The 22,356-nt window shown below is 28.2% G+C and overlaps 2 protein-coding genes and 1 long non-coding RNA gene across 4 annotated transcripts in view; 1 reads left to right on the forward strand and 2 right to left on the reverse strand.

The window, feature by feature from the left end:
* Positions 1–632: 632 nt before the first annotated feature.
* On the forward strand, positions 633–3,751 carry LOC112679377. Of its 2 annotated transcripts, XM_025549163.1 has the most exons (5): positions 633–720; positions 1,733–1,927; positions 2,057–2,167; positions 3,428–3,488; positions 3,631–3,751. In XM_025549163.1, the coding sequence occupies exons 2-5, from the start codon at positions 1,757–1,759 to the stop codon at positions 3,690–3,692; spliced, it is 405 nt and encodes a 134-aa protein (XP_025404948.1). In that variant the 5' UTR covers positions 633–720; positions 1,733–1,756; the 3' UTR covers positions 3,693–3,751. The 2 variants fall into 2 exon arrangements, with proteins under 2 accessions (XP_025404948.1, XP_025404947.1); XM_025549162.1 differs by lacking the exon at positions 633–720 and having other exon boundaries at positions 1,362–1,927.
* Positions 3,752–6,109: 2,358 nt separating this feature from the next.
* Positions 6,110–22,356, reverse strand: part of LOC112679356 — an 18,150-nt gene continuing 1,903 nt past the window's right edge. The window contains exons 3-10 of the mRNA XM_025549131.1: positions 22,064–22,356; positions 19,755–19,934; positions 19,490–19,674; positions 18,580–18,721; positions 18,340–18,464; positions 15,477–15,593; positions 13,444–13,512; positions 6,110–6,435 (exon numbers count right to left, since the gene is read on the reverse strand). The exon at positions 22,064–22,356 is cut by the window's right edge and continues 1 nt beyond it. Coding sequence (XP_025404916.1) covers positions 6,229–6,435; positions 13,444–13,512; positions 15,477–15,593; positions 18,340–18,464; positions 18,580–18,721; positions 19,490–19,674; positions 19,755–19,934; positions 22,064–22,356 — 1,318 coding nt within the window. The 3' untranslated portion in view covers positions 6,110–6,228. The remainder of the gene's footprint in view (positions 6,436–13,443; positions 13,513–15,476; positions 15,594–18,339; positions 18,465–18,579; positions 18,722–19,489; positions 19,675–19,754; positions 19,935–22,063) is intronic.
* Positions 16,706–17,376, reverse strand: LOC112679357. The gene is made up of 3 exons (XR_003148200.1): positions 17,244–17,376; positions 16,865–17,182; positions 16,706–16,793 (listed from the first exon to the last, which is right to left on the reverse strand). It is a non-coding gene; the product is annotated as an uncharacterized LOC112679357 (long non-coding RNA).

The following is a 22,356-nucleotide window of genomic DNA, read 5'->3' on the forward strand; positions in this document are numbered from 1 at the left end:
GAAGTTGAATTCTGCAACAGAATCTCTTTTAAAACCTATGCCCTACAATATTTCTTTAAATGTATATAAATATTAGTATACTATTTAAGCGTCGATTACATTGAGCGAGTTTACAAGCTGATAGTTGGCAAATTCACTATCTGCTAGTAAACTCGCCTAGTGTAATCATGTTCACTAGCCAACTAGCAGATTGTTAACTATCCGCGAGTAAAGTTGAAAGCTGGTCTACTTTATTCGCTACTCGCTGGCGTTTATGGTTTTAGTGTTTACAAAATGTCGACGGAAATTGTACGTGCGGGTGTCATTATTTTAGCTCATGCTATCAAAAAGGAGTTAAAAAAAAAAGAAAAGCGGAAAAGGCAAAGAAATATATGGGTCAAACAATGGATAGGCAGACGCGAGATGTATGGTGCATCGAGCAGTTTACTGAAAGAGTTGAAGGACGAAGACGCTTCAGCTTATCGCAATATTTTGAGACTAGACTGTACCCATTTTGAAGATTTACTCAAGATGGTTGATGGAATGCTCAAAAAAGAAGATACAGTTATGAGGATGGCAATCCCAGTAATCACAAAACTTGAAGTAACACTACGTTATCTAGCAACTGGCGATTCTTTTAAGTCTCTGCAATACCTTTTTCGAGTTCCCGAATCGACTATATCGATATTTTTGCCTGAAGTGCTATCGGCGATTTCTTTCGTCCTTCGACCATTCATTGAGGTATGTAAAAATTAATTTAAAAATGCCATTTTAAAATCATTTATATATTTCTTGTAATGTAAGATAAATTGACACATTATACATTATATTTATTTTTATTATTATACTATTTATTTCACCTACGAATTCAAGTAAACGCGATCTATTGACCAACTTAATTTTATTTATTAATCAGTAACATTATTATTATTAACAAACAATTGTATCTGTAGATAGTTACCTTATTTATTTAAATTAATACATATCTATTGGTATATTTGATATAAATTACTTTATATGTTTGATATTTAATTTTTTCTTTTTAATTAATTAATTATTTAAATTATTTATACGAATTTTTCTAAAACTTATTATTTAGTTTTACCATTTTAAAAAAAACTTATTCTGACTTATTTTCTCATGCATTCTGTCCAATGAATGTAATGTTTAGCAAACTGAAAACATGGCGGTCGCTTAATCAGCTGGCTTCATGGTTTGTAATGGAAATCATACAGGACACGGTTAAAATGTACTAAAGTGTATTTAATGCATATTAAGTAATATATATATATATATATATATATATATATTATTAATGATGAATTAGTAATAATGAATAGTAAATAATTAATTAGTAATGTATTATATAAGTAATTTTAAAGTATATTTTAAACCGTGATACTAAGTACCTTATCTAATATTCATGGTGTAAAGAAGATTCTTTCTACGCTGCTCTAATATTATCATTATGTAGTAATTGTACAGAATTCTGTGATATCAAGTTATATATAATTTAACCATAGAGTAATTAGAGTAATATTAGTAATATATATATTAGAGTAATAGAGTATTACTCTATGAATTTAACGAAATTCTTTAATGATCTATGTTTCTTATCACAGATCTCAAATCATTTGTCGTCACAATGTTAAAAAGCAAATTTTAGATTTTTCACAACGTTAATTTTCAATTATTGATTAATTGATTGCTGTAATTATTTAATATTTGTTATTGTGTGCTATCGGCATTTCAGTACTATTGACTACAGATTTATAGCATGTCGAAAAATAATAATAAATTTATGACCACCAAGTTGAAAGGAACCGAAATGTTAGCACGGCACTCTCAACACAAACCACTACAATCCAGCTCGCATAATGATTTTGTAGCATCTGGCTCTCATACTTCTGATCTACAAGAGCAGAGTACAGTTTGGAGTAACTCTATAGTAAATATATTGATTAATTCATATTGGAATTTACTACAACTTATTTATTATAACAATGTAAAACTGATTGAATGGATTTCATGATTTTTATTTGTATTTAATTTGAATTTTCATGATCAATCATTGTAGCCAAAATTAATTCCTGAAACGAAACAAGTTATATATGGTGGTAGAGGATTGGCAATTTCAAAGTTAGTAGAAACAATGTCTAAGACTCCAGGGGAACCTATGGACAAATGGGTATGTAATGATAATTATTGTACTTTTACATAACAGGAATGAGATCCTTAATTTATTGTATTATATATTTATAATATTTTTAATACGTTGTTTTCTATGAATTCCTTAAACATATTTTGATGTTTTCTTTTTCTTTAGATCATCACAATTTTTCAAGATATTAATAAATGTAATAAATCATTAAATTATATAAAAATATTAAAAATTTTAAATCGTTGGTTTTCAACCTTTTTAACAATGCAGCACACTTCATCTTCGACAAAATGTTCGCAGTACACCAATTTATATATTATGCGAACCATATCATATATATATATATATATATGTACACTGTTTATAGTCTACTCTATTAGAGCGTTATTTATTGTGAAATATATTAATAAAATTGATCGATCGAGACTGCTGAGATGGGCATACTTACAATAAATAATATATATATATCTACGATGAGTTTGATTAGTTTTCATCAAACATCGATAATAAGCTGGTAAATACATGCTTATAAAACAATTTATAGACTTATCGCAGCACACTTCAAGGGCATTCGTGGTATACCAATGTGCCACAGCCTACCGGTTGAGAACCACTATTTTAAATCATACCGACTTATAGACATTAAAAACCATTGTATTCATTAACTATGTTATGTTACCTGATATCTTTTAAAAAGCAAGTGTTTATTATTTTTTTAAAATTTACTCTATATTGGTAATTCATGTGCATAAAAAAATATTCCATAACTGTATAACTTAGGGTATAAATATTGTCATATATGTTTTTAAACTATTTCTAGTGATAAATGATTTATTAATGTATGAATAATCCAAAAATCAATTTTCTCTAAATATGTTTCCTTGATTCTTAAATATTGTATTTTTTATTATATTTCTTAAATATTTAATAATTAATATTAATTATATAAGTGTTAATTACTAATTTTTATTTACTTAATTATTGAATAATTTATCAATCATTTTATTAATATTGATTTTGTGATGGAAATCAATGTTCATATATTAGGCTTGAAAACAATTATAATTCATGGTATATATTACAAATGAACATTTATAAACTGTGTTAAAAATAATATAGTTCTGGAAATAAAATATGAATACCAACATTTTTTAATCATATGGCTGTAAATGGTATCTTATTTTCTAAATATTTTAAATATTAAAAATCTTAGATATATTGAATAAATAAATAAATAAGTATAAAAAAGTACATTGAATGATGTAATCAATTATTTTATGTTTATAGAATTACTCAAATTCAGCAATAGAAAGTCATTTTAAAAAACTTAGAGAAGAAAGTGCAAAAAGTAAGTTAAAAGGTTATGAAATTATTTCATAATAATTCATAATTATAATTTTTCATAAATAACATAAATATTATATATTTTTTACTTATATCTATATAAATATGTACAAAATTCTTATTATAAAATGACTTATTTTTTCTAGAAATTAAAGAAGATAATGAAAAGATTTGGGGAAATTGGATGCATACAAAAAAGAAAAGTTGATATTTTGCTATTTAGTTGAAAATTAACTAATAAAATTACCAACATTTTCATCTGTATACATTATTATTTTGAATTTTGTATGTATGGATATTTTTTTTGTTTAAATTAATTTATAATACTAAGTGGTTTTAGTTATTTTGTTAATTCATAGTTGGCAACAATATCTTTTTATTGTTCAGGTAAGGATATAAAAACTTTAATTGAAATGCTGGAAATGAAAATATAATTATAGGAGTTTAAAATAACAAGTCATTACTTATACCCAGGGCTAATTTATTATTTTTTATTATATTTTATTACAGTTTTCACTTCTAAAATGTTTTTATAAGTTTTTTTTTATACATATTTATTTTGCTCCGAATGCAGTAGTATATAATTATAATACAAACATTATAATTTATAAATTTATAATAAAAGTAATCTTTACAATTTATAAATAATATATATGAAAAAATTATAATTTTTTATTTTATTATAATTAATTAACATTATATTGATGGTTAATTATTTTAATTTTAAGTTTGATGAGTCATGATTAATGAGTAGAGCGTGGATTTATATGCATTTGCATATTTATTCTGGTTGGTCCTATGATATGCTAAGTTAGAATAAAGTCCGTTTATGATATAATGATTTAAACAATCAAATTTTATTCGAGCATATTTCAATATTTACCCATTTATTTCTATTTGAAGGACTTTTTACGTTTTTAATTGTATTATACTTTAGTGCATTTTGTCATATGGATAAATTTTTTTATTTTTTAATTTTTACTAAGTATTGTAATATAAGGGGTAAATCTGTTAAGGAAAAATTTAGATAAATATCATCAAAATTGAAGACTACGATATACTAAAATTTCATAATTTCTAAATAACGAAGTGAATCAATTTTCTTATGTATTATTTTAATTAAATGTTCAGAAATAAAAATTTTTTTTGTTAAATTTCGAGTGCATATTTTAACGCATTATTGTATATATTTGTGCATGTTAAAGATATTTTAACGCATATTTGGTTGGTTTTTAATGTATATAAACCCATGCTATATTAATGACTAATAAAAAAAGGAACATTATTTCTAAAATTAAATGTTGGAACATTAATATTTCATAGTTTCATTATATATTTTGTTTTTTTTCGATACTGTATATATTATATTTTTGAATAATAATTGATAATTTGCGGTGACCATAATGAACGGACAATATACAAAATAAAATTAACAATGAATGATAATTTCATTTCATTTTATATACTCCAAATGTGTCTATGTATTTTTTGCATTTTTTTGATTTTGTAATTATTATAAATTGTATATAATATTTTCCACATACAATTATTTGTTATGTATTCATATTACCCATTTAATTATTTGCACATTTTTAATAACAATAATGATATATCAAATTTGATTTCAATTTTACTAAATTTGATTAATATGTTATTTATAGTCTTTTAATATTTGTACAACTGTATTGAACATTTTTTTTTTTAATATGCAAAATGTTTAATTTAAACTGACAATAATCATATTAAAATGTAATGCTTTTCATTTTATTTGATTAATTAAATGTAAAAAAATGTAAAACTCTATTAATGTTGTTATTATTTCTTTACTTGCATCTGTAAGTTTTTGGCACAACAGTACTTGGTGTATAGATAAAAAAAAAAAAAAGCATGGAGTCCAATCACAATTAATAATTCCCAATAGTTATTATTAGGACTCGGAAGTTGATGACCTTAAAAACATTAAAAAATGACCTAAAAAAATTACAACAGATGTCCTTAAAATATGAAATAAAAAAATTACAAATATTTGTTTTATAAATTTATCAAAGCTTACAAACAAAATACTCAAAAATCAAAATCATTGCATTGTACAATGAGAGAGTATTTTATGTTGTCAAAAGTAAATGAACGACGATTATTTGAATATAAATATTTATATTTGGAGAAACTTCTCTCCACGTCCATCGAAGTGTGGTTTGAAGACGCAAAAGATTACTTTTTAATTTTCGCCATTTCGAAAATATTAGTAACGAATTGTAGTTATAAATAATATTCAATACAACATGACAATGACGTATGTAATCGGCGAGATAAAATCGGACAAGTTTTGAGTTATCGGCCTAATGGTCGACAAGAAACAAGAAGTGAAATATTATGAAATCGGTAAAAATTACTAAAAACGAGAGGAAATGACCTAAAAATGTCAAAACTGACTTGAAAACTAATAAACACCAAAAAAATGCAAAAAAAAAATAATAATTAGTTATTCGGATTCAGATGCTAATGAAAACCATTCGTGGACAGAAGAGCATCGTTTAAAAAGTTCCAAAAAAAAAAAAAAAAACGCATCAACTTCCGAGCCATAGTTATTATAATACGATATAAAAAAATAAAAAAACAACTGAAGTTGACACCACGGGACGCTATTTTAATCGCTAGAATAATACACGTAAAATGTACATTGCACGTAGCACTATTGATTTAATGTTGTGCGTTCAGCCTACTTTCAATTCTAATTTTTCTACTTATATTTTGGGTATGGTGCACGCGGCTGGTTGGTTTTCGACCTCGCCCAGGAATGAACAGTACTCTGGCTCGTCCATGTTGATCAAACCCCGTAGAAGTGCGCGGATCATGGGGAAACTATAGCATTTGCATTTGGATTTATAGTCGTCCGAGTCCATGTAGTACAGTTGGATGCCCCAAATGCTCAGGTTCCGTAAATACTGACCCTGTGCCACAACGATAAATAATATAATATTACTATTATAATCAGTGGCAGATCCATGTGGGAACTCCCTCCCCCAAAATCAGGAAAAATATGTATTAAAAATCAATAATTTTATGATTTAAGAAAAGATATTTTTTTTTTTTTTAAGTATTTGGGAAAGTATATAATTTGTATTTTTATTCATACAAGAAATTAGTAGTCTTAGATTTAAATGAATATATTATATTACTTACTATTATTCACTATCAATCATTGACTGCAATATTATAAAAAATATCCCAAGGGAAAACATTTATCAAACCTCCCCCCCACAATAAAAAAAAAAAAAATCCTGAATCCGCCACTGTTTATAATTATTGTGATCACAGCAATATGGATCGATATGGAGTTGGATTTTACTGTTGCGTCTTTTTTTTTTTTTTTAATTCCAGTCAATAAAACACACTATTGGTTTTGAAGTTTCTAGCTCGAAGGATTGACAATAAAAAAAAAAAATAGCTTGTGAAGGATGACAAATACTTAAATTACTTATTCGTTATATCATTGTTTACGTCTTGCATTATAATCGTAAATATTATTAACAGCATTACATAATGGCTCTTTATGATTTTGAATTTAATGCAAAAATAAAATATAAACAAAATATTTGAAGTGCATGATCAATTCTAAATTGTGTTTTCGGTTTTCTTTCCATTTCGTAAACTACTGATCGAATTGAAAACTGAACATTTTCTGTGTTCAAATTTCAACGGAAACAGTGCAATATGCGACTCGAACATATTTCAACGTAGACTTCCCACGTGAAAGCTATATTTGCGTAGGTAGAGAAGTAAGAAATGCGTCGTCATAAAGTACGAGCAATACAAACACTTATGTTTCTCGTTCCGTTTCGGAATGGCAAAATAATCATTGAAAAAATAAACACGTCGAACATGTTAACAACGATTCACAGTACCTTCTTAATTTGTTATTATATGTGTAATTTGGGTGAAATTTGTAAGGTCTCGCTTAACCCCTTCTGGTGCTGCATCAGGGATGAATATGACAAAAGAGAGTAGGTTTTTTATTATTTTATATAATTCAGAAACTATCGTACTTAGCGTAAACATTTAAGAACCTAAATTATGTATTTTACAATATATCTATTATTTTTTAAGAAAAATCGATAATAATATTCAAAATATTTTATTTATTTATTGAAATTGTTTTTTTTTTCGATTAATTAATGTATCAGTACACTAGTGTTTAGTGTTCAAGTGTTTTAAAAATTTGACATTAACTAAATGTTGACGAACAACTGGTGTTTTTTTGTCTGCGGGCGCATAAGTCCATTATTTCTACCGCGAATATCGCTGTCTTTTCAATGGTGGTGTCCATGGACGTTGGGGCGATTATCGTCTATCGTTTTATAATTACTATTGTTTTCGTACCGCTACGTCACAGCTAACCAACGTTATTTTATTGTTATTGCGAATTACATTTTAATAAACATTATTAAAAACTGTTTTGAAATGCTGAAAACACGTTGATATACTTGTGGGTCGAGGTGAAGGGCGAACTCTCATATCCTCTCATACCTCACCAGCTCAAAAAAAAACGTTTAGCTCCTCCTATTCAAAAATCCCGGCTTCGCCACTGCAGTGGCGTGGTGATGATGTTTTTTATGACGCCCAGACGTCATTGTGAAAACGTTATGGGTGTTTTGGTGGATCAGAGACGTGTTTAGGGGGTAGCGAGGGGGTACCATCGCCTTGAGTGGCGTGTTGTAGCCATAATCCATCAGCCATTTTCATTCGTTAATCAAAATATTTTAATATCTTTAGATTTTAATAAACGACCACACTGCGATTTTTATTCTCGTGATAATATTATCAAAAGTTGACTACGTAAAAACCATAGCTAATAAATACGATATTTCTAGAAAATCATATAAAACGTGTGTAGGGGTGGCAATAAAACTTTACCTAAGGCATCAACACTTTAAACGCGTATTTGGGCTAAGCGGGTGGTTAGATTTAGAGTTGTAAAGATTATGGAAGGATTCAGACGATGTATATTTTCAAGACAAACGTAACACCAACACGTAACACGAATACAACGGAATACACGATAGTCGATAAGAACAACACGACAATAAGGTTAAGATTGTGATTTTTATTTAATTTTGACATAAAAGAGGTAAAAGCCTCTTAGAATTTTCTTATCATAAGTTCGGGTTGGTAAAATGCAAGTAGGTAGGTACATAAATCTTTGATAGTCTGAAGTTTTCTTCAATTTATATTTTGGAATAAATATCAAGGATGGTGAGCTAGAAAAAGAAGTAGGCAAGGGGTAGGTACTGAAATATTAGTTACATAAATGTTCATCGCGCCGTTATATGCATGTATTACATTATAAGGTAAACGTTACCTATTGTTTATAGTCACGGCCGAGAAACAAATATTTATGCGATTAAAATAAAATAACTGCAACACGATGTATTTATGCACAAACAATTTACCAAACACGGATTAAAAAATCAAAAAATAGGGACGCAGAAAATGTATTTTAGCTGAAAGTATTAAAATTCGAAATCTTTAAACGTTTAATGTAATTTTTTTAAACACATAATTTAACTATTAACCATAGCAAATATAGATGTAAGTGTTTATTTATGTATGCAACAATTCATAAAAGTATTTTGTATCGTATTAAAATATTATTAGTATGGCTGGGAAAGTTAATGACTTTTTTCAACTTACTTAAGTTAAGATGTAATTTTTATCATTACATTCACACCAATGGTGTTATCTGAATGTTATTGTGGATGAGAGGGCAATGTTATAATTGGACAATACGATTAAAATGATTGTGGTGACTCTGCCCGTACTTTCCGAATTTTTAAATTGAAAACTGTTTAAATTGCATCGGATTAATGTTGTATTAATTTTCTATTTTATCGTAAAAATATAGCCATACCTAATTGTGTTTATAAATAATAATAGTATAAAGTGCAATAATTAATACCATCGGATATATTTAACTGGATCAATCCGGATCTTTTAATAAAACGAATCGTTTTTTCAATTTTAAATGCCCAATGATTATTAATATTTTAACGTTGAAGAAGACGTCACAACCGTACGTGTTGTTTACGTCTTACAAACGTATAATATGTACGTAACATGTTATTAGCATTTTTTAAATTGTAATACTTTACGAGATTATAATTCGCTTGAAAATTAAAATATCTTAGAAAACCTATGACGTCACATGGACGGTTCAACGGATAATTTAAGTTCTCGTCGTGACGCAGTTAAATCATAAAGAATCCAAAATCTGAATTGTGCAGTTTTGTTTGTTCGTAAAATGGAGACAACACGTACGCATGCGGCGTCCCTTGATCTAGAAAAATGTAACTTATTTTTATGATTCTCTTCTTATACATGTGGACAGAAAAATACTGTTTGAGATTCTTTTAACCCATACAAGAAAGCACACATCTCTTGCGTTCTACTTGCTACCCTAGATAATGTTTAGTCTAATCTAGCTGATTGAAAAATATTAGAATCACCCTGTACAATCGAAATTATTGTGATGTGCTAATAATACTAATATTTTTATTTCATTTTATTTTTAAATTTTGTATTCGTTGTTGATCTTAATTGTTATAATGTTAACGTTAATAATAAACTATAAAAAGTAATAATATAAAATGTGAGACCAAAAAAAAAAAAAAAAAACTGCTTGGGCCCGAACCATCCTTCTCGTCCGCCCGTCAAATACTGCAATGTTTCACATTGCATGCACATATGTACATAACCAATGCGAAATCCTACGGAAACGCAAACTCTCGTGTGAAAAGACATCATTATTAGTTCATAAAAATAATAATACGCATAAAAAAAAGATAAAATAATGAAGCGCGATTGTAGATTACGCTCACATAATGTTCATCATGACGCAACGTAGACTTATGTAGTAGGTAGTATGTATTATAAAAAAAATTTAAATACAATTATGAAAATTGTGTTTATTTTTCGTCGTTGTAATAAAATTAATAATTATAAGTGAAAACCATCGCCACAGTTGTGTGGAATTTCACACATATGGAGGTTATGCAGGTGTCGGGATTAATGATAAATGTATATATTTTAATATACATATCTACGTATGTATTATTTTTATAATAATTATTGATTGAATAACTATACTAGGCGAACTCGACGTGTAATATATTTCTGTCCAATATATTATGTGTCCAAGGATTCCTTGTTGGGAGCATTTATAATTCTGAGGGATCGTTATATATAAGTAGGGTGATTATTCTGTCGTTAACGTTTTTATTACAAGAGTTGATTTGGACCATGTTAAAACCATGTACGTTAAAATTTGGAAATAAGTGTTGTTATCAAACATGTCTTTTTTCCCGTCAACATACCTTGTCGAAAATGGCTTCTGTACGGTTCAAAAACCTCTCACAGAATCAAAAAATCGATTGGAAATATGCAAAAAAGAAGTCTCTAGTACAAATGTACCTTTTAATTGTAAAAGTACTGTTAAAAAAAACATCAATGTGTGTACCTACGAGTTGAAGTTTATAATTAGAATATGTTATATCCAAAATCAAGATATTCATTTAAATACGAGTGCAATGACATTCGTAAAATATTAAAAAATATAATTTTATTAAACGAAAATAATTAAATTTTACTTATTAAGTAGTCGAACTTCAATTAAGTCAAAAACTGTGATATTTATAGGTTTATATTTATAAAAAAATTCAATATTGTACATTTAATGACTAGTTGTTTGAATTATATATATTTGAAAATATTTTTTGTGTTTCAACAAAATGTAGTTGTAACAAAAACGTATGTAAATGAAGTTATTATTATTATTTTTTATTTTTTTTTTATTTTGCATAAAAAATTATCACAAATTAAAAATGAGATTATTTTTTCAACATTGTTCCTAAACCAAGGGCATTTTGACCATAACCTGTTTTTGACTAGAGTATAGTTTAAAATATTGTTTCTTTTTTTTTTTTTTTAACTCAAATGCAATTCGATTTTAAATAAGTGCATTTTGACCTTACTCTTTTAATCGAGTCCATACTTTTGGGTTCTAAGCAATTAGAAGGTATTTCATTTTTATAAATATATCAAACATTACGGGGGGAATTATCAGGGTGTGGATATAAATTCAAAGAGGATTGGTAAATTTTTTATGCATACTAGTATAGCTATTGTAGGATCATTATATTTGTGAATACAGTATATTAGTATATTGTAATAACACAAACGAGTAAGTGTAAACTTAATTTTTGATGATTATTATTTATACGAAAAAAAAAATCAACGTTATCGTTATGTTCACTAACCTTACTAAGAGATAGTAAATGTTTTTTTGATTAAAATAGTTTTATTATAAAATGAAAAAAAAATTTATAGGCTCACTTGATAATAATTTTTAACGCTCATAATGTAGCTATTCAATTGTTAAGACATCCTGTTCTTATTTTTAAAGTAAATATTATATATTAGATTTTATTACTATATTAATAAAACAAAAATCGCATTTATCTTTGTCTTTTATTATTTTTTTTTGTTTACGATTAATAAATCTTATGGTGTCCCCGGTTTTGAACTTGGCTTAGGGCATACGATCTTTGGATACGGATGATCTCTGTTTAACATTAGTCATTTTTATTGAATTAAGAATCTAATTATTCCAATTATGAATTGAATTGATTTATTATAATGAATAATTATAATAATGAATTATTATGTTATTAGTTCATTTTATCTTTATTTTTAACATTAATTACGCCGCCACTAATTGCATTTCAGTTTTCTTCCCAATTTTCTTCTTTCATCGTGTATGGTCGTTAATAGTCGCTCACTCGGAAAATATTTTTGTGCAGCTCGAGATTGACTCTTGACACACATACAAACACTCGGATTCGGATGATGGTCTAAATAAGTCTGTGCTGCGGTTAACCGCAGTGTAACAGTGATAGTATACGAGTATTATGACGTGTTGTGACAGTACGTCAAAGAGAAAACTGTATTATGCAAGACTAATGATCGTGTAAGTGTTAAAGCGGTGCGATTTGAGCGTTCAGAAAGAAAGTTGTATCTATACAACTTTACGGAATTAGAACTATTGGCGGATTGCTGAAACGGTTAAGTTCACGGAAGATGTGTGCTTTCCGTGGCAAATATTTCCGTGACATAATATATTATCGTGGCGGGTTTAAATTGTTTATCGTTTAACTAACATTCAGCAATTTAAGTTTTATATTTTTGAAATAAAAACGGCGCTTAATGTTCACCTTTCAGTCCAATGCTGAAAGCTATACATGTTAAAAATGTGCTAATCTGCTAACTTCGCGTCTCGAATGTAACTATTGTTTTTGTTATATTTTTATCATACCCGTAGAGCATACGATTTGTACACATACATATGTTATCCTTAATAATTTTAGTTTTTTTTTTGATCTAATGCCGGATCCACTTAGAATCGACTTTTGTGTAGTTCTTTTTTAACACCTGTCGGTATTTTGAAAGTTACGCTTATGTTTCATTCGGTTTTTCACTAAGTATGGACCCGAAAAAAAGCTCAATTCAGTATTCACAGCCACGCGTAATTTGATTTCGATATAAAATGATCCACATTGAAAAAATTTGAAATGTGTATCTCACATATAATCGATTCCTTAAATACGGATTTATGGGTGGGCAATCATCCCCTTTGAACCCTCCTCCCCTTAAAACACCCCTGAAAGCAACTGATTCAATGATATCAGCATCGCACCGCCACTGGTTGTATGTACCGTTTTTATCCATTGGAGGACGTAACATCATTGTAACGGTGCTTTCTACAAAGATTTATTATTTCGTAAAAGTAATGTAAGTAGTATAAGCTTCACTAGGTATCACATTGATCGATGATCTTTCAAAAGGTGGGTGTTTTATAGAACCTATAATGTAAGTCGTCTAAAATTGACTATAAAAATATTCATTACCTTTAAACGGAAATGTTCAGGACGCGCAGCACACCATCTTTTCCATGTTTTTGGTTTTGATTGACACATCTAAATAAATATATTTATATTTATACATAAGTTGTACGATTATTTATACGGTTTGAAAATAATATTACAAATGAGTATGGATGGTAATAATATTTACTGTATCTGAGTTATAAGTACGAAAACATTCCCGCCAATAACTATGTCATAATGTATGCGTGAATTAAACAAAAAATCGGAAGAATAGGCTTAAGTACGTGAATCGGACACGAATAAATAAAAACTAAATACATTTTCAGCCCTCAATACAATTTAAATTCAGTAACACTCGTCACGTGTTGGTACACGAATCCTGTTCTCAAATCGATAGATTTGTCTATACATTCCAGGCAATTTGGCTCATCTTCCCCATCGAGAATTCCTCATTTAATAATCTCTGCATTACTTTTCCCTATTTTAGCCAATTTGTACCTTTCCTTTTAACCGTCTTTGGTTCCCAGTTCCTGTACAATTTATTGTGCTTCTTAAACTTAATTTTTCTTTTTAGTATTTTTATTGCTATCAACCATTAAAAAAATAAAAGAAAAAATAAAGTGAATCTAGGATTTTTTTTTCTATATTGTCTTACGATCATGTTTCTAAATTTTCTATTGATAATATTGACTACACTTTTAAAAAAATTATTGCTTTGAAGCGGTATCTATGTAAAATCATGACTGACTACAGAAACTGATTTTACGAAAATGTTGGGCGTTTGATTCACGATACATTTTAATCGATTATATGATTTTCAAAAATATTTGCCCTGAGCAGTGTTGGGAATAGATAATGCAAAATTGATCTTGATAAAGATAAAAGATAATTTCATTTTTATCTAGTTAAAAAAAGATATTTTCAAAAAATGTTATTTTTGGTCAATATTTCATATTCTTATAATATCTATTATTTATAATCTATTATTATAATATCTAAGGTTCAATTATAATCATTATTATCAATAGATACCTAGGTGTTGAATGTTTATTGTAGTAATGTAGTATACCATTAAGCAGTATTTATATATAATGTACAATATTTAATGATAGTTAATCACTAAAATGTTACACAAAAAAAAAAAAAAATGAAAATTGCTCTGTACGTATCAGGATGAATAAAGAATACATAAAAAAATTATTTTAAGTTAACAATATTGTTTTCCATATAATATTAATTTGATGATTTTCATTATTCTATAAGTAATTACGACTTTACGGGTTCCAATTGAAGTAATGACTATTCGGCGTATGAGTTACATGTATATACTAAAATCAAATACCTACTATATTTTGAACTTTCGTGGAAAAATAAGAAATTAAGTTTAAAAATACCAAAAATATTTTCCCGACATGAAAATACAAACAAAATGTCATACCAAGAAATAATAATTACTTATTAATAATACACGAATTATGATTATAAATACAAAATTTATATTTATGTATAAAAAAGAGTCAGGTTATTTACAGAATTTATAATTCAAGAACGGCTGGACCGATTTTGAAGTTCTCTGATTTGTTGGATTTATTTCCGTACAAGAATAAAAATAACTCTAATTTTGGCAAGAATACAGACAATTATCTAGATAAGTAAAAATGTTATCTTAGATAAGTAATTAGATAACTTAGCGTTATTTATCTAGATAAGATAAAAGATGACAAAAAAATCTATCTAGATAATTTATCTAAATAAGTCTCAACACTGGCCCTGAGGCCTATAATTACATTATTTCGTATGTGGTACATGATAATAACCAGGTCATAGACAACTTTGTGGAGATTTCAGTAATTATGGATATTAAGGAAACGTAGAAATTATGTGCTGTTTCGTAATCACTATCAAGGTTAAGACAATTTCATAGTTTTAAAAAACATTGACAATTACGTTTTTCATTATTTATACTATAAATTGTATAGCTTGAGTTTTTAGATGCCTGTACCTCATTAATTTTGGCTGGGTTTAATATAAATTCTAATTTTTCCAATACTTACTTCTATATAGGATGAGTGTTGATATGTGTTAAGTTTATTCGGATATAACTGTATACTAACAACAATCTTTGTTTTTTCTATATTGGTTTTTTCAATCAATGTTTTTAACGATCTTTTCTAAAAACAAACAAATAAAACATGAATTATAATTATCTTTGCATTTCATGAATATGTTATTAGATTTAATTAAACACGTTATGTATGATATGGAACATGTATTTTAAGTACCCGTGGCCAACTAGGAACCATTACTATTTTCGTATGTTTCTCCGTTTCTCTATATTGCTATGCAAATTTAGTGGAAATCTGAAAAATTCTACCACTCAGCTTTGAATTAAAACTTCCAATGAAAATTATAACGATCATTGCAGAAACAGGACAGTCACGCTCAATGGTATTATGAGTAAAAATAATAATGAAACAGTGGACTTTTTCACTAAACATTTTAATTCTGTATATTCTGTGTCAAATATCAACTATAAACCTGAGTTATCCCAATCCCTTATTCATGATCTTCCAAGGAACTGTTTCTTTGATATATCAGATGTTGAAAAAGGTTTATCACGCCTGAAAGGAAATAATTCTATTGGCCCGTATGGTATCTCAGGTGATTCTTATTCTCGATCAGATCGTCTATATGTTTCTCTTTATGGCTTCTATTTCGAAAATCACTTGACTCAGGATCCTACCCTGAAATACTTAAACTTAGTTCCATAACGCCGATATTTAAATCTGATGATATTTCTAATGTAGCTAACTATAGGCCAATAACTATAATCAGTCATATAGGTAAACTGTTTGAATCCTTAGTCTTAAATTCTATCTAATCTGCGGTAAATCAAATCATAATAGATGAACAACATGGGTTTCGCCTTAATCAATCAGTTAACACATGCAATCTAGTGTTCACTGATTATGTGTTTAATGCCTTTGCAAAAAAGAACCAGGTTGACGTCATTTACACCGACTTCAGTAAAGCCTTTGATAGGGTTAACCATGCTGTTCTTATGAAAGTCCTTGCCAGTAGTGGTTTTGGGGAGCCTTTGTTATCATGGTTCAGCTCTTATCTATCCGATCGCAAGCAATTCGTAAAAGTATTTGGTATCAAATCACAGGTATTAAACACGCCGTCAGGGGTACCTCAGGGAGGCCATCTTTCCCCATTAATTTTTATATTGTTTATTAATGACATAAAGATAGTTATTCGCCACAATAAATTCTTACTATTTGCAGATGACTTAAAGCTATTTCTAGAAATTCGCTCAGTACATGACTGTCAATTACTTCAAAATAACTTGTGGGCACTGGACGCCTGGGCTGTAAATATTGGTTTGGATTTTAATGTCTCCAAATGTTGCTCAAAAGCTTTTCATAGAAGTCGGACTCACTTGGATTTTAAATACTCATTTCGTGGAACCTATCTTGTTATTGAATCGAATACTGTGAAAGACCTCGGAGTTTTCTATGATAGTAACTTAAATTTTTATAACCATATAGATGCGACATGCTGTAAAGCTTTAAAAGCTCTTGGATTTCTTAAGCGGGTTTGTAACGAATTTAAGTTGATAACTCCACTAAAAGCCTTATATTGTGCGCTCATCAGATCTATTCTTGAATTTTCTGTAATTATATGGATTCCTCACAACATAAGCAATATGAATCAACTTGAAAGAGTCCAACGGAAGTTTTTGAGTTTTGCAGCATATCTATTAAATATTGAACATAGACCTCATGATTATGATGCAGTAATAGATAGGCTAGGCTTACAGTTTTTGGCCGATAGACGTATCACCATTAACAAGGTCTTCCTAGTCAAACTCATAAATGGATCGATCGACTGTCCTGAACTTCTATCCAAAGTAAACTTTAAAATTCCCTGTGTCCAGGTCCGTTCTTCCTATCCTTTCAGTATTCCGCTGTGTACGACAAATTATTCACAAAACAAACCACTAAATAGAATGATGCGTATTGCTAATGAGGATCCGTCTTTTAGTTTTTAAGTTTAGTTTTGTAATTCTTTTCTTTTGTCTCATTTCTTTTTCTATTTTAATTGTTATGTCTACTATTCACTTATAATATGTAAATTTATTTTTCTGTACTTTGGGCTGTGGCCCGTATTAAAATAAAATAAATAAATAAATAAATAAAATAACAGTAGTCGACGAGAAGTGTAGAGATACCTTTTTTTTTTTTGTGGATATGGTACAGTGCAGTGGTGCACAACCTTTAGAGGGTCGCCAATAGCTTAACACCGAAAAAATAAGTTTCATATTTTATTTTAATTATTTAATATAATTTTAGGTTTAGATTTTAGATTTCATAGGACTCTAGTTTTGTATTTTTTTTTTATGTTTTGGATTAATTATATTAAAGAATTATTAAAATTGCCTAAAATTAATTATTTAATTAATACAATGAAATATTTGTGTGCATTAAGTAAGTATATTATACATTAATATAATGCTGGTAGAAAGGAGGCCTCATACAAATAAATTTATTTGAGGCTCGTGGATTAAAAATGATTGCGCACCGCTGGTACAGTATATTATCTACTCAATCACGTGCATGCTGAACAAGCTCTCAACTTGTTTGCATATTATTTCTAGACAACTCACAGTATTATATTCATCAATTCAATGTAGTGTAGTATCACATAGTACTATGATCTGATTAAAATTAACTGGTTTAAAATGGTTAGCGAATAAATTACGTACCTAGTTAATATTTAGGGGTTTCCACTTAAAACCACTACAATTCCGTAAAAGAGTGCAATACCAGTAGAAATTCTAATAATATCTCTTAACGTTGTTGAATTAAAAACTTCAAATGTGCACGGTTAGAGTTAATCGGATGATATACTTACCAAGCTAATTTCACCGTCTAACGGTGATGTTCCCGTCAAATAAGCCGGCGTACATTTTATCATGGAGATCGTGTTAATGGAATACCAGTATACGATCTTGTTTAAATCTTTGAACGATTGAAAACCTGCGTGTAACACATAAAATACATTTTAACACGAACACTGCATGTGTTCCGATTTAGTTATATTATGTATATATTGAAAGTTATGTAATTTAATCTAATTCATTAATCGTATTACTTGTTGAAATTGATTGACTATATGCACTGATAGTTAAGCCGATTTTGAAATCTGGTATTCCTTTCAATTTTGTTGTTTTGATAAGCAAATTAAAGAATTTTAATATTTTACAAAGCATTTCCGCATCCCATTGTTCTTGTGCCTAAAATTTTTTCTAGATTGAAAAATCAACTGAATCAATTCATATACTCGTACAATAGTTATTGCATTCGAGAATAGAAACGAGGTTGGGAGAATTAATAATTATAAACTAGGTCGGGGTGTGCGAACTTTGTTTAATGCAAGTTTCCGAAAGTCTTAGATAAAAACATTTATTATTAAAATTTGAAATAATTATTTCTGTGAATGTTACATAGTGATGTTTGTGATAACTTGGATCATATTAATATGTCAACTTATTTCATTATATTACTATGATGTGCCATATTATTTGGTTCATAAATTACAACTCATAAGCGGCGGCGCTCGTAAATTAGTTTAATAACAAATTTCCAAGCTCCTAATTTGATTACCGATTTCAAATAGGTTAACCACACTAAATACAAGATGTTCTAACTCGTAAGATAAGTTTTAAAAACAACGAACGATGCGTTATAATATCGATATCGGATTAAAATCTAGTCACAATACCAAAGTATATATTACATAATTTTGGCCATTGGAAAAATATATATGGTCCTGATAACGTCCCAACAATCAGTCGTAACTAATACTAGTTTATATTTAGTAATATTTAAATATCTAAAAACTAACTAGAAATTAATAAGTAATAGAATCTCATTTCAAATGACCCTATAAAATATCTTATTGAAGATAACATTTTACAAGGTTTTTAAGATTATTGAATAAAAATGCGCGCTCGATACCATGAGTCCAAGAATATACGAGACGCGAAATTCCTAACACATACCGTAGGTTGCAAATTTGAAAACTGTATTCCGTCAATCTTATACTTCTTAATAAATTTTATCAAAATATCGACTTCTTTTTTTACATTTTGTAATACACTTGACCACTCTTCATAACTTGAATGTTTCATTATAACCATAAGAAGTGTACCTTTAGTTTTTAGATCATAAATATCTTTTAGTTGTTCTGAAATATCAAATCAAATTTTTGGTATAATTCATGTGTAGAAATTTTTTCAGTTTTTATACATCATAGTTTATAAATACTTGATTTGTCTTCAGGTATTACTACTCTAGATTTTTTGATTATCAATGGAGTCCCGAGAACAATTGCATGACATAAGTCTCCAACAAAACGTTTTTTTATTCTTTTATATATATAAGGCAATTTGTCCCAAATTGTACAAAAAAATCGGGCTTCAGTTGGTTTTTTGATTTCAAAACAATCTAGAAGAACACATTATTCATGTTTTTATAAAAAAATAATAATGTTATAAAGAAACAGTTAATCACATTCATTGCGTATGCACTACTATTTTCAATTAGTACGTGTGTTTTATAAGTGGATATAATGGTGGATATAAGGGTGATAGAGAAACTAAATTCGATACTGAACGTATATTATAAATAAATAAATAGTTGGACTTTTCAATAGTAGGTTTGCCAAATACTCGATAGCGGTAAAAAATTAGAAATATTATATTACACAGTCTTACATAGTTGCATTAAACGTCTTATCTATCATAATGTATGAATCGTTATATCAAGTCATGGACAGTTTAATTGATTCCAATTATTTTTATAATATTGACTGTGTAAATTTACTCGATTATATTAATATATATAAATATACGTAGTCAAGGGGGTGGGTTAAGGGGCTATAGCTAAAATAAAATACCTACCCTTCACGGGTCGTATTTTTGTGTATGTACTAAACTAGTGTACTACTATTTGGTATTTTAAAAATTTGGCACCAACTAAATTTTGAAGAATAACGGATGTTTGTCTTTGGTACATATGAACGTTGTGGCGACGACCCTCGCTTAACACTTATTTTATAATCACTATAGTTTTTATATCACGTTATGGCGATACTACCGCAGTTGAACACCGTCAATTTATTATTATTATAAATTATATTTTAGTAAATATTATTAAAACTTTTTTATAATGCTGGAAATACATTGATAAACTTGGTAGTGTAGGTGAGAGGGGTGTGAAGGGTGAATTCTCAAATCCCATATTACATCGCCTTCCCCAAAAAAGTGTTTAGTACCTAACATTTAAAAAGTTCGGCTGAGTCAGTGATGCACACGAGTTGTCTCCAAAATCTGGTTAGGTTACTTTTTGTCCCTCGAACACCTACCGTAACAATCTATATCATTTTACATTACAGATTTACATACAGATTTCTGATATATTTCGATATATATCGATATTGGAAATTAGGAGTGTTTGTGAATGTACTACGACAAAATCGTTCTAAATTATAAATTTGTGATCTAAAACGAGATAAATGTGTGGCTGGTCGTAGGTGTAATAATAACAGCAGTCTATATGAATACGTATATAATAAATATGTAAATATGAGTACAGTCGTTGTCAGATAAATTGACATGGCGACGGCGACGTTTTTCGGTTGATGTTTTTCAAACTAATCGTGGTGTGTTTTGACCGGGTGGTTTTATTAATTGAATAATGTGATATTGGAATAACTATGGAACGCAAGGATGCCCATATGGGGGGGGGATCAAGGGAGGGACGCGTTCCCTTCTGGAAAATATCGAAAATCTTGAAAAATTGTTTACTGTGATCAGAATCTATTTATTTATTTATTTATATAGAATTTAAAAATGTAATTTAATATAGGAAAATCTACTCGTATAATTTGTTTATGAAAAATTGGTTATAATAACATATATTGAATAATAAAGATAAAAGTGCCGAATTTTCGTATTTACTGCTCGCTAACGTTAGTTTTACCAATCACCATTACCACCACTATCTACTTTGTTGGCCTTGATATTATTTTTTTAACATTTTAATTGCATGGTACTAGTTATAAGCAATAAATATATTTTATTTTTGTATATATAAAAAGTAATACAGTTTTTTGTCTCCTTATAATTAATATAATTACAGATCAGTGTTCATAGCATTAAGGTTACGATATCGTATAAATCGTTAGTTTATGTCGATTGTATTGATTGGATTAACGAAACATTATTAAATAGGGAGCAATTCGTATAACATTTTTCAATTAAAAAAAATTTACGGAATGTAATTCAATAAATTGATGAGGGGGAAAAGTGATTTATTGTTCCTCATATTTATTGGATAAAAATTTTAGTGTTATTCAATTGCTGAATAAAAATTGAATAAAAGTTATCTTAGATGCATTATAATTGTATTCAAAACAAATTTCGAATAACACTCTATGAACACATATAGTTCATGTAAATTATAATAGATCAAAATATACCTAAAATAGTTTTTTGAATATAATATTTTTTTATTACATTCAAATTTAAAGTATTTTTTTTTTTTCAATAGTTCGCTCAATATTCTAATCTTACCTTTTCTTTGCTCTTTTTCTTTTAGATATTCATCATAGCTTGAGTAATTTTTGTAAGTGATTGGACTATTCTCTTTCTTCTTATCCATATTGTCATCGACTATAGTTTTTTGATTATCTCCCGGAGGAATTGTATTATCATCTTGACTGTTATTCAATGTCTTTTCTTCATCATCTTTTTCATCTATAATTGGTTTGTTAGAAGATTTTGTTCCAGACTTAGGGCCTTCTTCAAATAAATCTGTTGATATTCCACCCAATGGATTTTCATTTTCATCAAGATCATCTGAGATC

The sequence above is a fragment of the Sipha flava genome, unplaced genomic scaffold (genome assembly GCF_003268045.1).
Source record: "Sipha flava isolate LNK unplaced genomic scaffold, YSA_version1 134_pilon_pilon, whole genome shotgun sequence".
In the NCBI taxonomy this organism is placed as follows: domain Eukaryota; kingdom Metazoa; phylum Arthropoda; class Insecta; order Hemiptera; family Aphididae; genus Sipha; species Sipha flava.